This window comes from Amblyomma maculatum, chromosome 11 (assembly GCF_055883805.1).
Source record: "Amblyomma maculatum isolate TAMU_Amacu chromosome 11, ASM5588380v1, whole genome shotgun sequence".
NCBI classification, from domain to species: Eukaryota; Metazoa; Arthropoda; class Arachnida; order Ixodida; family Ixodidae; genus Amblyomma; species Amblyomma maculatum.
This window is the reverse complement of record NC_139354.1, coordinates 70968179-70984885: the sequence shown is the minus strand read 5'-3', so window position 1 is coordinate 70984885 and position 16707 is coordinate 70968179. Positions and strand designations below refer to the sequence as shown.

Genomic DNA, 16707 nt, shown 5'->3' with positions numbered 1-16707 from the left:
AGTTGAAGTGCGCGCCTGTTCTGTGTTCTCCTAGTAAGTGATCAACTATTTTGCGCATCATATTTTTTTCCCGGTACAAACCAACTCGCCCAACAGCAAGTTCTAATTAACTATTCATTTCAGATTGCAGTTAAACGCGACACCTATTACTTTATGCGACTCAACTATTTCTATATTCAAGCCTTCATATGTGATAGGGTGGTTTAAATGATATGCTTTGTTTGAAAATTATCTTCGTCTTTGATGGATTGACTTTCAGTCGTTTGTCTTTGACCATAAGGATAAATTTACTAGAAGGTTTTGGCACTGCTCTCTTAACACATTTGCATCTGGACCGGGTATGAGTACAAAACAGTCGTCAGCGTAAATGATAAATTTAATTGATTGGTCAATCTGTACAATATCATTGATAAAGACGGTAAAGAACAGCGGTCGTAGTAGGCACCCTTGGGGAACACAGTTAGCGACCACTAGAAAGTTTGATCGGTGATTACCCAAGTTTACCATTTGTTTTCTGTCCCTTAAATAGGATTTGATTATTTCCATAGGCGTGCCAGGAACTCGGTACCGAGAGAGTTTTGTTACGAGAAGTATGTGCCTTAAAAAGTCAAACGCTGTCGCAAAAACCTACGAACTTGATGTGCGTTATTTTCTCTAAACACCATTAGGCAGGAAAATAACGAAGCATATTTTTTTCTCTCCTTTATTCGTCCAACGCACATTAACAGAGAACTAGTGGTCATAACGTCTTAAGTGGGATATCTGGTGTCCGCAATGCCTCTCGTAAATTATCATGTCATCCGCTGGGCAGTTGCTAGAATACACACGCCAGCAAGCTTGAGGAACTGGACTCGATGCTTTACTGCTCTTCCGCAGAAGCCGGCAAACTGCACATAAAAGAATGCATGATTTGATCCTTCTGTCTGCTCGCGAAGCCTGGAATTACAAAAAAATATAATTTGGATTGTAAAAAGTGTCATTAAACTTTCATTTCTAATTCGCAGCTTTTAGACGCCTCTTCTTGTCTTCAGCATTGTTTTCGTGGCCAACGCCGCCGTCAACAGCTGAGCGCTATAATGTGATCCGCATTTCCACTGTATCACAGTTGGCGAAGACCACCCTTTTGGCGCAGCAGCCTCTCTAGGTAGTCACAGCTTGCCACAGTCCTTGCTTAATTGTCCAAAGACAACGGAGATCAAGAGCGCTAAATATAGGTATGTGTTCCACAGAAACATGTTGGAACCAGGCAATCCTGAGTGTGAATATTTCTAAAAAGGGGTTCTGAAGTATCTGGAGACCTATGCGAATGTCCGAAAGAACGAGCAGGTAAGCCTCAGGCATATTTTCCGGTATGAGTACTATGACAAGGCTAAAAGCAGAAATTTGCCTTTAAACTAGTTTTGCTAGAGCGCAGAAAACTTCTAGACGGTAATCTGTTCTTGCAAAACAATAAAGCATCAAGCGGAAATTATTTTTGCTTAATTCAGCAAAATCACATCTCCTTTGTCCCCCTTTGAATCGAAAAATGATAATTGCGCGTAAGAGACTGACAAGCACTGACCGCACATGAACTACGTGGTGTTTGTTCATTGTTTAAACATGTGTGCGAGTGTGTGTGCGCGTGTCGCATATCATTTCTCAAATCTGAATTGGAATAGAGCTACCCATTTCACTTTGTCCTTCTTGAGCGCACATCCTCCAGATTTGCTTTTTGGGGGTGGACCTTTATTTTCTATTACTGAACCCCGTTAGTTTAGCCATCGTTTTCGGAGTATTTTTTTATGTTTGTCCCAACGTATCGCCAGCTATTTTCAATATCTATTGAATTTATAATGACAGCTTATGTAGATAGTTTGCTAATTGCCTTGTTGTGTGCTAAATAAAAGTGACATTCAGCATAGCAACTGTAATTTTTTGTCCCTTTAAAACAGATATATTGAATTATGGAGATATATATTTCTTGTCTCTATCATTTCTTAATAACAGGGCTATGAAATCTAAGACGTTTCAGCATATGACGGGTGGTAACGAATTTCTTATGGACAAAATAGTGAATGGCAGCTTTGAATTAACAAAGCACATATGAACGCCGCCTGCGACTACACTTCAAGAAGAATCTAAAATGTACCAGACAGAGAACGCGGCCAAAGACTTCTCTTGCAATAGACGGTGCAGAAGGTGCTGTTCTTCCTGGATCAGCCTCTAATGATGATGCAAGATACACAGGTGGCGCCAATTTTTTCAAAGTCACAGTATGAATTTTATGGGCATCTTGGGGCTATTATATACTAGCTTAAGTGGTACCCCTACTCCCAAGAATTTTTTTCCACGTCACCAAAAACATACTGTGCAGTTATACAAACATGACGACAAAGAACCAACCACAATACCTACATTATAACCACAACATCTCAAGTTTAAATACTCGCCGATAATGTCGCGCCTCACAACCAGCGAGAGGTAGCGCGATTTATTTCTGCCCCACTAATTTCATTCCATTTTTGCCTCTTAGTACTAGCTGTCACCTATAAGTCAAAAGCTTTTTCAATTACAGCACCATTATTCTGCATAAAGATTTACCCATTTCACGCTCAGCAATAGTGCTCAACCGATTACTGTAGAAATTTTATATGTAAATTCAACAAGAAAAAGTTTCACGCTTCACTCCTACGAAGCTGACAACAATGGCGTCATGTGTGTTGGACATAAAGAATTTTATTCAATCATCCTGTTACTTGCTGCATTTATCATTGATGTGTTTTCAACAGGAGTTGCAAAGCCTGATAAAAAAACATATTCCTTGGATCTTGCAGAAAGGCAAAAAATGTCAATAAATAAAAACTGTTACTGGTAATAATATTACTGATGATATTAATAATTATAATATTAATATTAACGACTTTTCATGAATGGAAAAGCGCCGTATAAGGGAAGGAAGGTGGGAGGGAAAGCGGAGAGAGAGAATAAGGCGCGTAGGTGATGGCCACTGAGTAATTTCGACCTCCTGCGTATCTTTAACGCGCACTGGCATTGTACATCACACGGACGCCTCTCCGTTTCGCGTACATAGAAATGCCGCTGGTGATAGTCGGGTTCGAATTCGGGTACTCCGGAACAGTAGTCGAGCATCCTAAGCACTGCACTGCATGGCAGGTACAATATAATCGGGAGCGCCAGATTTCAATATAATCACAAAATTGCGACAGTTTTACCAACGTCGACAATGCAAGAAGACGTATTAAAGAACATAGCAGATTTTTTACTGCCTAAACACGAAAAGCAAGCAGTAAATTTGAAACACGAGCAGTCGTATTACTGACGTCCAAGTATCAGCATTCCGCTTATCTTCGAGAGAGTTTCTGAATTGAAAGGAGCTGGGGGGTTTAGAAAACGTAATCCTGCTTGCAAAGAGACGACGAACATGCCCAAATGGCAAAATGGTTTGCGGCCTTGGTTGCTGAAGACAAGTACCAAGGTTGTAATCTGCTTGAAGCGCTAGACATGCACTGGCGAAAACTTTACAAAAACGAAGGTCCTATTTTGTAGTCCTGGGAGCGGAGCTTCAGCTGTGCACTATCCGTATCTCGACTAGAGTGTAGTGGAGGAGACGAAGAAAGGGGGTCCTGTGAAGAGCACCAGGTCGTTTGAGGATGCCCAGTGAACTCAGAAGTTAAAGCCAGAAGGTCAGAACTGCTGCTCTAAAGTCTTGTTCCCAGTATCACAAACTTTGTTTCAGCGACGTTCTTTCTATGGCACTAGTGTTATTAAAGTATTAGAAAGATTTTGTGTGTACATATAAAAGCAAATATGCGCGGTTTTTATTGCTTGTGGTGCAGATTATGAGTATTTTCACTTTACCATTGCGAAATTGATTTAGCATTAAAATCAGAATATTTTCTTTGTGGTATTCGTATTGAAGGTAATGATTTTTATATGACAGTGTGTCTGAAATGGGGATCCGTAGAATTCGGGTGTTCGCTAAATAAATATTCAGTGTACACAAAATCCACGCTTAGAAAACAAAGCTGAGTGGTGGGATACTTCTGGCCTAGCTAGACTTAGTTTTGTATGGTTAAAAACATGCAGGTTCAATGCCGACATTGATTTTCTTTGCGAAAGAAATGGCACTGGAACATCGAAACGGAGCCTGAGGGCTTAATGCGCACATTACAGAAGGCTAAATGAGTTCCCCTGTGAGTATAGTCAAAGGTTAAACTTTGCGAGAGAAACCTCTTTCAGACCCAGGATTGTAAATTACAATTCAAGAATCTAAGAGCACAATGACTGTCTTGCTCGCGTCTTGACCTGTTTGCACAATGCCGCCCTGACTGCGAGCTAGAAAATGGGCCGCTTTGCTGAGCGTCAAGCGCTGGTGCTAGGACATCTTGTCAGTAGTGATAGTCTTAAGCCGGATCCCCAGAAAAAGATCGCTGTTGAGTCGTTAAAACCCGCAGGTAGTGACAAAATTCGTAAGTTTTCTAGAGTCGTGTTTCGTATTTTAGATAGCTTATACATTATTTTACAGACGTTATCTACCCATTGACGTGCCTCCTCAACCCAAACGCCATTTTATACTGGAAACCAGAATGCATCGCTTCATTTCGTTAGCTGAAGCTTCTTTTATTATCGAAATGCATTCTACGTCTCTTCGGTCCTACTGCGTCAACAGAAGTTCACACGCACCCTAATGGAATCGAGCTAGGGTGCAGTTCTTGTTTAGTGTCACGACGAAGGAGACATGTTATTGTGCATGCAAATTATACTCAGAGCAAGCCAGACTGGAATTAGTCACCAAGTAGGAATGCCTAGCTGTTGTTTTCGCTGTTGAGTGTTTCCTTTAAAATGTCTGCAGAAGGTAGTTCTCTATCGTAGCTGACCACCATTCACTCTGTTGGCTGCAGCACTTTCGGTATAAATCTGATAGCGAGGATCTCGATAATTTTGTGCACATCTCAAGTTGAGGCTGCTGGTGTGGACTGTGCACAGTGCTCTCGCCGAGAACGTCATACGTCACATCAGAGAGACGGCGAAGCACTTTTTGGGGCCCAAAGTAGCGACTTAGAAACTTCTAGGACAATCCTGGGTGACGAACAAAGGTTCATACCTAGACTTGGCCATTGGGGTGGTAATCGACATGTCGGTGGCGTGGAAAAAGAGTTAATGGACAAAGACTTACGGAAAAAGTGTTAATTCCTTTTCGGCGGGCGATACCTGCTCGTGGTTCCCAAGACGCGTCGCATTGATGCATTGCGTGTCATGCACGATGTTCCGAATTGTGGGCATCACGGAACCAATTCGAACACTCAACAGCGCTAAAAAAGATTTTACTCTCCCAGAAAGCGCTCAACTATTGAACACTACATTGCAATTTGCAAGCATTGTCAACGCTACAAACGTCCCACAACACCTCCCCCTGTGTTGCTGCGCCCTGTGAAAACTCCGACAGATTCGTTCGATGAAGTAGGCAGCGACATCGTAGGTTAGTTTCAAAGTCCTAGGATTGACAAAGTCTGTTGTTGTCAGCGCAGACATCACACTTTACTGTCAAACAGCTGCTATTCATTGCGCTACGGCGCATCAAGTGTCGCTATTTATTCTGCACTAATTAAAATTACGACACAGGCAACCACTAAGTGTCATCGCTCATTGGGGTCATAAATTCACCACTGATGTTGCTGAGCAGCTCACACGTTTGTGCGCGTAGCGTCCCGACAACTAAATGCCTAACCATCCCCAGAAAAATAACTTGTCTGAGCTTGATAACAGAATACTTACAATGTAGCTAGCCATGTATGTTGTGGATTCAGGGCTTAACAACTAGGACTCCATAGTACCACTCATTGCATTGCGGTTTTAACGCCACGCATGAGATGACTGGGCGCTGCTCATTCCTTCTGCTGGATACGATCCTGCTCTTCTCGAGCTGTGAAGATTCCTGCCTGCAGAGACCGTCTGCCGCTCCGACGTAGCTCGAAAAGTGCCTTCGTACGGCCTATTGCTTCCCAGGAACGCTCCAAAGATAAAATGCTCCAAAACACTGTCCTTCAGTGACAGGTGGTTCCTGTGCAGCAAGCATAGGACTGAGTGAAACTCACCGGCGGGTTCGGGTCCAGCGGTTTTGGCTCTGGAGAAGGTGGTCTACATGGCCAGTTGCTGCAGATCATTCTGAGTGTTTATTAAGTGCTGAAGGCTTCTGCTCCTCAACAATTTGGGTTTCACAAATTCGCTCACCAGTCACACCGACAACCTCTGACACATCCATGATATGTTCTGACGCCACGTCATCGTGTGACCACTGGCAGCCAAACAGCATAACTCAAGACACAGTTCTTCACAGTATTGCCAAAGCGCCGGCACTGGGGAAGCACGATATGATGTCAGTCACTTGCGTGTCACATACGCTATAGGTGATTTTGTCTCGCTCTGGCATCCACTTTGACACCGTGGCATACAAATAAAACTCTGGCCCACTATGACAACCCACATGTGGTGGTGAAACGAATAAGTGATTTAACTTATGAAATATCCGCTTGACCGCATCGGGTAGTCTGTCTGCGGAAACCGAATTCTGTCACGTTTCCCGTTTGAAGCCATGTCTGTCTCGCACGACCCATGCACACGCCTAGAGAGGTCGGCCAAGAAGGCAGAAATGTAATGCTACTGACAGCGACGACGTATTTTGTGGCAAGAAATAAGAGGCGGTAGTGTTTGGAGCTCGTAGGTGTAACTTTTCCCACCTCCCGTAGAACTGTAAATAAATACCGCTTTGTTATTTTACCATACACAATATACTCGATCTCGATCTAATGTTTCGTTTCATACCAAACTTCTGCGTTTTGCAATTTTGGAACGGCGCCATCATTTAGCCAAGATTTTCACTGCAAGCCAGTGAGCGGCTTTCCACTTGCATGACGAAGTAAGTATCCGAAGGCGTTTAAGGGAGAGAAATCAGGCCATAATAGATTACTGACTGGAATTTAGCTATAAGGTGAACTACAGAAGCATTTTAAAAGCGTCCAGCGATGTCTTATTTGCTGCGATTTTAGAGCACAAATGCTATTGATGGAACAACAGAGAGCCATTTAGTCATGGCATAGACAAACTTCACAAGTCAACACACTGTTCGTACTAAATATATGCATTTTAGGATTACTGACAATTGTGACTACAAAATTAGTTTCAGGAATATTGAAACAAATATGTATCGTTATTTTGCTGTAAGTAAATGGCGGTTGATAATATTAGTTATATACTGTATTGTAGAGAAATGTGTACACTAAAAGAAGAAGTTGATTTTATGCAATTAGAAAATACTTAGGAGGCGCGCATTTAAACAAAACTAATGCTACATATGAGCCGATTTTGAAAGCAGACCTCTCCAACGATTCGCGCTGAATTGTATCCACTCCTGAACACGCGAATTGTGAATGCAGCTGCACCTACTCCTTAGCGTTTTATAAAATAGCAAGGGAGTATTGAACGTTAGGCCTTACATATGTATTGAACAAGTTATTTCATGGGCAATATTTTATTGTCCCATATTTCATGACCAAATGTGTTAAATACTACAATGCAACATTTCAATGCTGCCTTTGTTGTGCTTCTATTGAGTAAACAAAAATGTTCATTAAGTTGTTTGGTCTTCGTTATTTACCATAATACACAGCATAGGCACAAAACTGGAATTCTTAATTTCTTAATAATGATCGGTTTAAATTAGTGTAGACCTCAGGACCAGATGCAGTTGCATTTCGAATACATATGACATTTCCTGATTGTGTTGATATACTACGAAGGGGAGCATTAGGTCTTGCTCCTAAGGGATACCATCTATGAAACTCACCTCTTCCGAATCCCCGCTGATTAAACACAAAGATGAAGCAACCAGTCTGTATATCAGCATACAATACCTTAAAGGGAATGAATGGACCACCTAGAATATATATATAAATAAAAAAATAAACTTTAGTTTTAACACAGAGCGATATTTCAGCTTCAGTACGCAAGTGAAGATGGTCCTCTTTTGTCCTCAACTGCCTACAAGTATCTAGAACAATCACATTCTTGTTAGGACAAGGGTGGCCCCACAAAATAAATCAGCATTTACACTTGCCATAGTTCAATTCAGACAGGCGAGCGGCTGTAATTCTTGGCTTTTTTGAAGTATCTCGCATTGTGCAATGAGCGGATACTTCTGAGGAGAAAGGGAACATTTGTGCTGAAATAAATTAGTGATCAGTGGGAGCTTAGCTTTTGGGTCCCATGACGAAATCACAAACAAGCAAATGCAAAGAAACATTGGCTAGACATCATAAAAATACGAACATGTACGAAGGGGGCATCAGGATGATATATATGGTAATATGTAGGCAGCTAAGCTATGTAAAAGCTTCTAACGAAGGTCCCTTGACTCCATGTGGCAAAATGGGACCAGAATACTAAATAATGAGCATGAACGAAAGTGAGGCATACTAGTAATGGACATTAAATGTGGCTAAAATTACAGAGGAAAGTTGCGAGAATATTACGGCGGATAAGAGTCTTTTATCTCCATAGAAAATCTGAAAAAGAATGCTTCGATAGACGTGAACTCTGAACTATCGCAGGCGGTAGCTTTCCTTTTGAAACAAGATCATACTGTATTATACCGCACTGCGGCTAAAGGATGTCTAAGCAAGAAGATAAAACCCTGCCATGTGGTGTATATAGACAAAAACTCTTTATCATACTATCTTCTGTTGCTTGGTGCATGCAACCAGATATCATACTGGTGAAGTTCCCTCTCCACGGGGCTGTAGAGTAGAAATATTTAAGGAAACGCGAATGACTCTCCAGCACAATTAATAAAAAGTATCTATTAGAGTGGGGACTATCGGGGCTATGACCAAGATAGGCGTTAGTAGTACAAAGTTGTACAAAGAAAACTAATGTTGTTTTGATCACACTGGAAGCCCTCGGCAAGTGGTTTCAAAGGAAGTGTTCTGCGATCTATCTGGTCATTGATGATGTTTTCGCACAAACTTGCCATTTTTGCTAGGCTTGCATGCGCGCCTGAGAAATAAAAATGGGCAGCGTAATAAACTGAAATGCTGTATTAACCGCTGTCTGCTTACTCCACCAGTGAAGCTACTTCACATCTAGCTACTTCATATTAATAAGGTGGTATTAATCTGGGCAGGATGGCCGGTAGCCTGAGCGGCCGTCTGGGACATTGAAGTTCTTATTGTGTACAAAGTTGGTAACTAAAGTTTGCTGCTTGTACATTTTTACATAGATATGGGTAGAAACGTTTGTATTTATTGTCATGCTGAAAGCAATGAATTCATAGCTTCCTAATACCTTTTGTAGTGAGCTGTGAAACATGAATTATACTGAAGAAAAATTCATTATGAAAATGGTTTGATGTTCCGAAGTAAAACGGAGTTTTGCATGATATTTCTTAAAGTGTTTCACTATGTATAGATTGAAAGTAGCGTAGAACTTAGACACTCAAGTCTTTGACAACCACACTGCACACTCGGTGTCGTCTCCGCGTAGGTGTTCTCTCTTTTGTGGGAAGTATTTTAGCCTCAAAATGTTCCATTCAGTTCTAAGTCGCAGTCGGCTCTTATAAAACAAAACCTTTCTCAAGCCTGCTATAAAATATGCCAATCTTGCTTCATTTGTTTCACTAACAAACTGATTAAACAGTGAGAAGCAATGCATTTGAGATGTATATTTAAACCAACACAGTTTGCCAAACTCACCAACAGAACTACTCAAACACGCAGGACTACTAACCTCAGGAAAAAAAAAGAGCGCCTTTAAAACATATGGCATCGTACACACAATCAATTGCACTCAAAACTTCAATACATATCAAAATAAAAAACGCGACAAACACGTCATGTCTTGATATGTACTTTGATGAATTATTAATGCTATATTTTATGTCTATGCACTTTTGAATGCACTCTTAGAAGATTCGTGATGGGTTGATAGTGGTACCCAATAAAGCATATGTTTAAATAAATATTAACCAAAATAAATTCATCAAGCTCACACTACTGTAGCCACTACGTTATACCATTATACCGAAATTACGGCAGTAATTTTCTATTGTATCACTGTCTCTGGCACAGTTGATTTCCTTGGACAGGAGCATGAGAGATAAATAAGTTATTTGCCTGAAAGACTGACGACACGCCCTGGCAGGGGGTGTTACACAAATTATCCAATTATACACAATGTCATATATAATATAAAAAAGTATGCAACTAGGGGTTTGTTCATCACTAGAAACCAAAGAGTTGGTCACATGCCGAGAGCTGCGAAATATTAGGTTCGCTAGTAATATTTGTATGGTCTGTTTATTTTTCGGAAGTGAAATGTGCAATAAGGAATAACAAATCGAAATGCGCTTTTCTGTATTTATTTTAATGTTGCAGAAATGTTTCATAATATCCCCACTCTACTTATTGCTAGCTTAAGAGGAAGCTTACCCTGAGTAGTCTGATATATCAGGACGTTGTTATGACGATGAAGCGCAGTTATTGATGCAGTCATAGTAGTAATAAAGGACACGCTGAAAGTGGCATAGAAGAGTATGAAGTAAAAAATAATGTTACAGGCAAAATTTAATAAGAGGAGTAAATTTACAGAGCTCACATTGTGTAACTCCACCCCGGTAGCGAGTAGAACACTTTATATCGAAAAGCATTTTCCCCAAGCTGCCCAATCTTTTTCAGCGCCTGGCACGGCGTCACCGGGTACAGCACCGGGCTTAGGGTCTGCCTCAGCACGAAAAGTAGGTCGCCAGCATCAGTCACCTGAAAAAAGAACAGCACAAAATTTGCACAAACATCCTCCTCATTTAGGCATTCTATTTTATACATGAACTTAAATTTCCATTATGTGGCAACGTCTTTGCATAGAACATTGTTCACCTAGACGAGCTGCAAATCACTAGCAATACATGATAAAAAACAATAGCAAGAATACGGCTCTAGTTTATATGCAGTTAAAATATATATATAAATGTACCGCTTAGAACAATATATTCAATATAACCGTTAGCTGCTACCGCCCAATGAGCTTTTCCATATGTTTTGTGGTAAAATGAATCATATATAACAATCTTTTAGTAGAAGGTGGTCCGTTGTGAGAATTGATAGTGGCCATTGAGAGCCATCGCAACACACAACACAAATAAAGGGAACGCTTAAGCTTCGCTTTTAAAGTATGACGCGATAGTCTAGGCTACCAGCCCCAGCATAAAACCCCGCTTTAATCAAGAAGTGGCAACGTACAAGCGTGATTTATGGGTAACATGAATGCAATAATCCTGTAAGATTCATTCTTATATTCCTATACATATATATATATATATATATATATATATATATATATATATATATATATATATATATATATATATATATATATATATATAAATATATATATATATATATATATATATATATATATATATATATATATTTATACGAAGATAAATGAAGGGGCCTCGCCGACTGTTGGCTTCTTTCCTTCATATATATATATATATATATATATATATATATATATATATATATATATATATATATATATATATGAAGGAAAGAAGCCAACAGTCGGCGAGGCCCCTTCATTTATCTTCGTATATATATATATATATATATATATATATATATATATATATAGAGAGAGAGAGGTCTGATTTTGAAACGGCTACGAAATGTACTATAGCGCAAACCTGCTTCCAGCTAGTGCTCGGTAATGTCAGGTGCCAGTTATCGCCAGTCAGCGCTATTCTCCTGATGTCTTACGACGCCAAAGCCACCGGATAGCCACGGACGCTGGCCAACGACACAAGAATTTTGTTCAAAGCTGACTGCTCTTATCTTAGAGCTGTTCATGCTATCTGCGCTACAGATAGCAGCCAAAGTTTTAGAAAAAAACTCGAATACTGTTCTCTAAAACAAAAATCTGTCGTCAAAACACCAGTTTCACAACGCTGCAGCGTTGTGAAATATGTAACTCACAAGCCTATGTACAACTGCAAAGAATGCCCTTCCTGAGCGATCACGCTTGAAGAAGACAGCCGTCTTTTTACTGTGCGACAGCGGAATAAAAACAGGTCCACTGTAATTAACATAAGCATGCTGCTAACTTCATTAAATTGGCGCCACTATCTCTCTTGATGTACAGTCCGTGTTCAATACGCGTTCTTTTGATCAATCTAGTCAGCGGTCTTTCCAGCCCATTGACTGTGTAAAATAGTGTCGGCAGCATAAATCGCTGTGTGCTTGTAAATAACATTGATTTGCTGACATTGGATAGACAGTTAAGGAAAAGCTATGGTTCTCGACTACACATGGCAGATATTTATTACCTTGCGTGAAGATGGCTATGAAATATTTGGCGCACTTTCCCCCAGAGCTTTCACATCACCTGTTTTGTTATGACATAAAATGATTCCTCCTATCTGTGGAGAAATGCGCTCTTAAGAGCAACATTATATCTTCTAGATATTCTGTCATTTCCCTATTAGAAGCTATATCTGTGGCGGCTAGCAACAGGCGCCCCTGTCTCAAGAAAATGTTCGAAATCTCGCCTTATAGCAAAACACAATGGTCAGAGACTGCCCGAAAACCGCCGTGCTTCATTTTGTAGTCGCTAACCTAGAAGCTTTGAGTTTTAGAGATCACCATAACACAACCCTTCCTTGCGAATTCTAGCCTTACACTGTGACCCAACGGCAAATGCGACAGCTGCAACGTCGGAAGTGTCATTATCCTTCCCAGGAGCTATTTACTTTTTACTGGATTTGATATTTAGATTTGAAGGGATGCTTTCCTTAAAGGCGTGCCGAAGATCGCATGAGCAAGGTTTAGATTCAGATTCGCTGTAATGTATTGAACTACATTTGGGCACCAAGGCTTCGCTATCGGTTTTCGATGTAATTTTGCTTATTTGCTTGTTCGTATACCCTCAGCTTTGTTGCTGCTACAGTGTATATATGTGCGAAATGTGTGCACGTATTCGAGCTCATTTCCTCTTAATTATTGAAAAAATTCTTATTGGCAAAATTGAATTTAGCCGGGCCGCTAAACTGTGCTATAAATCTTACATCAGTTTGACTTGTTAGGTATAATATTTAAGCAGGTTTATATCGGTGCAATGCTCAGATGGGACGGTACAATTCGATATAATGCTCATACCGCCAGGCGAAGTCTGGCGTGCAGATCTAACTGAATATGTCATGTCTTGTATGCATATAGAGCGGCACAGACATGTGCACTATGGAGGAAGCACTTGACAAATCATTACCTTTGCACAACTCATAGCGGTCTATCGATGAATCTAAACAAGGACTGTTATATCGAAGCACACCAGAGCACTAATAGTCAGAAAAACATGAAAATATTAGTTAGAACATTTTGTACATTAAACACTCGTTTCACAAAGACGTTGACGCTAGAGGCCTAAGTAGTGTACCCAAGGAAGAACAATCCTGACCCTTTATTGCAGAATAAGCTTCAGGGAAAAACTTTTCTCACGCGTAAGCTTTGAGCAATAAGAAAGCACGGTATGCCATTGTGTTATGAACCTCGAGTAATAATATCTTAACTATGGTACGCGTGGGAACTTTCAAGCCCCTGAAGCTTGCTCTAAACTATATTGTCCTTACCTGTACACACACGCATTCTTTCCCGCGAGTGATTGATTTCTTTAGAAGCTAGAGAGACGAAGCAGCTTGTGCGACCTTGGCAAGTGACTTCATACCTGCGACCCAACAGCCTCAGCGCGACAGTGCAAGGGAAAGCGCAGCATAACGTTTGCAACAAAAATACTTACTGGGGAATAATCTAAACACATCGCTGACCTGGTATCCCGGATAGCATTGGTAGCCGAACATCAGATGACATTTGTTTGGCTGTATATATATGCAGAAAACTAACCCAGAAATTCTAACCCAGAACTGATTCTCTGCTGGTACTATATGAAGATAAAATTTTACGGGCACTTTTGTTGTCTATGAGTGCCGAGGCGAAGCCTATTGCGCAATTATGACGTCAGAGCGCGTGCGCTGTTGTGGTAGCTACTAGGTGTCGTCTGAGGTTTGCTACGAGGATCCTGCGCATGCATAGTGCAATCGTTTGAGAAGTCTCAAAGCTTAGTAATGACCTAAGTCATTACTAACTGACTAATTAACAATAACTAATTATTTATAATTATCAGTGACTAAACAACTCATTATCATTAACTAATGCTCATACACCTACTACTACATCATTTATTTATAACTATCACTATTGAACCATCCTTATTCTTAGGAACCTGAGTTACAGCTTTCGTGGGCACGCAAGAACCGACATGCCTGCGATTCATGGGTACTTAAACGCTTTCGTTTTAAAATATTCTATATGACGCGCATTATTACACTAGACATCTCACTACGCACGAAATGTGCATGGGTTCTAGGACAGTGCCAAAGCATCCATCACTAGAAAATTGGTATACACTGGTATCTGCCGAAAAACTGCAAGTGTTACAATGATTCGACACCTTATTTACTTTTCGTGATAGCCGGGGAAAAGATTCAGATGGATAAATCGGAGATCCTTGAGCTACAGTCCCAATTACAGCACCTAAGTAACAGTTCCAAAGCACGTAACAGTAAAGTTGCACTAGATGAGGAGAATATTACTGCGCAGCCAGAAAGCACAGTGAGAGTAGTGGCTAGCAAGTTTTACTTGGTGCTGAAGTACAGTGGTTCGGATACTAGAGTGAAGTTTTTTATTCAATGGTTTTTTAATGGAAAGCCATGTTTGTTTATAGACATGCTCAATATTCCTGTAATGCACCGATTTTTTCTACAGAATCTAGGGCAGCAGGCTTCTACAGAAAATACGAGCGTCACAACACATCCGGCTGCATGCCATTTCTTCCTATGTAATTAACCTTGCAACTGACTTCAATAAGATGTGGATGCAGGAATATTCAAAGTGGCTTTAAACGATATTGCTTTCATGGCTGTAAATGCACCTTCTGATGCAACCACTTTGGTGGCGAACCATATTTCACCGCGAGAATATCTAGCAGGTTAAATGTTTTGAATGTGCGAAGTAAAATGCATTACCTATATAGTTTCTAGAAAAAAAATTACTTACAAAATCTGCCCGCTGGTGTTTGAAATACAGCGGGTTATCTTCATATAGAACACCGAACACAATGTTTTGTACCGTAAGTGCACATATTGCCAAAGAGATAGCGATCATAATTTGATGCTGCGTCTTCAATGTGACGAGAAATTTTTCTGTGTCTGGAGGATAACCCGCATTTTATCAAGAAACTTTTTTTATGACGCTATAAAAATCAGAACAAATTGAGTTCGTAGTGGCAAATCTTTGGCCGGTTTAAATTCAAGAGGTGGCGTTTTGCGCATGGTATATAGGTCAGTAATAATAGATGCCTATATTAGCATAAATTCAGCCTCGCCACATGGCACCGCACATAGAGATATAATTAAAAATGAACAAGTTGCCTATTGAGAAATGTAAATGCATTTTGGTAGCTCAGCAATGATTAATTTAGTCTTGGGCAATAAATTGGGATGTACACATAAGCCGATCGCTTTCTGGGTAGAGCAGTGATAAGGAGGTTGGCGAGTTTGAAAGAAACGTTAACTTGTTGAAACATTCCGTTGCATTTAATGCCTAGAAGTCTACTTGAAGAAATTCCTTAACATGCTTAACTAAAACCATTTAATTGCTGCTGCGTTCCAAATGTCCAAAGATATTCGTCAAGAGGATAACTCGCATCGTTCAGTTATTCTTACTTCATTATATTTCAGGAAATCTATCATTTTTTACATATTTTTTTCTGGGTTAGACTTCCATAAATCGTATATATGCCCTAATTAAAGAGCACTCGCCAGCTCTGAAAAGCTAGGCAATTTTCCGATGGATACGTTGTATGGTGAAATAAAGTCATAAGTTTAATGGCTGACATTCAATGTCTTGTCCTTTGGTTCAGTACTACAGCGCCTTACCACTGAGCTGCCAAGGCGAAACAATGATGTCTGAGTCGAAAAAATCATTCGCGTACATATCAATTTAGAGGTACTCTGAACTGGGTACTAAATTGGACACGGAGCCTAGTTATTCATAAATCAGTTATATATTGTCTTTGTTGCTCGTTGCTCGTCTTTTTGGCGGCGGCGACAGACACGGGCAATGTGGCCACGTATCCCACAATAGTAGCACACAGGGCGGGAGGGGCGCCAGGCTGTAACAGGACGATGCGCTGTAGGATATGGTGCCATGGCAGCGACGTGACCGCACACGGGTGCCGAGCAAGTCGGGGAAGGCGGAGTGGGTTGCCTTGAAGTAATCTCGGCATAGGTTGGCAAGGAATGTTGGGGGCGTTGGGAGGCGGCGAGGGAGGTTGGGAGGCAATGGGAGGTGGGGCAGGTGCCACAGTGCAGTTGAAATTCGTCAGTTCACCTTTGATGATGCTGCGCAAATTCACCGTTGCTGGCGGAAGAGTTGGAGGCACTGCAGAGGGGTTGGTGAGGCCGTAGAGCTCCTTCCGGATCATGGTGCGGATTAGGGACCGCAAATTTCCATCTATGAGGGAGCCACCATCACTGGGGTCTTGCACGAGGCGGCAGGACTGTATCTGGTCCAGACGTTGACATGTGGATGTGATGTCAGATACGGA

At 40.8% G+C, this 16707-nt stretch overlaps 1 protein-coding gene across 2 annotated transcripts; it reads right to left on the bottom strand.

Annotated features, from left to right (window-relative positions):
* Nucleotides 1-687: 687 nt before the first annotated feature.
* Nucleotides 688-15402, bottom strand: LOC146174131 (uncharacterized). Of its 2 annotated transcripts, XM_084583863.1 has the most exons (5): nt 15156-15400; nt 10648-10808; nt 10482-10564; nt 7844-7933; nt 688-887 (listed from the first exon to the last, which is right to left on the bottom strand). In XM_084583863.1, the coding sequence occupies exons 1-5, from the start codon at nt 15261-15263 to the stop codon at nt 733-735; spliced, it is 597 nt and encodes a 198-aa protein (XP_084439989.1). In that variant the 5' UTR covers nt 15264-15400; the 3' UTR covers nt 688-732. The 2 variants fall into 2 exon arrangements, with proteins under 2 accessions (XP_084439989.1, XP_084439990.1); XM_084583864.1 differs by lacking the exon at nt 7844-7933 and having other exon boundaries at nt 15156-15402.
* Between the last annotated feature and the right edge of the window lie 1305 nt (nt 15403-16707).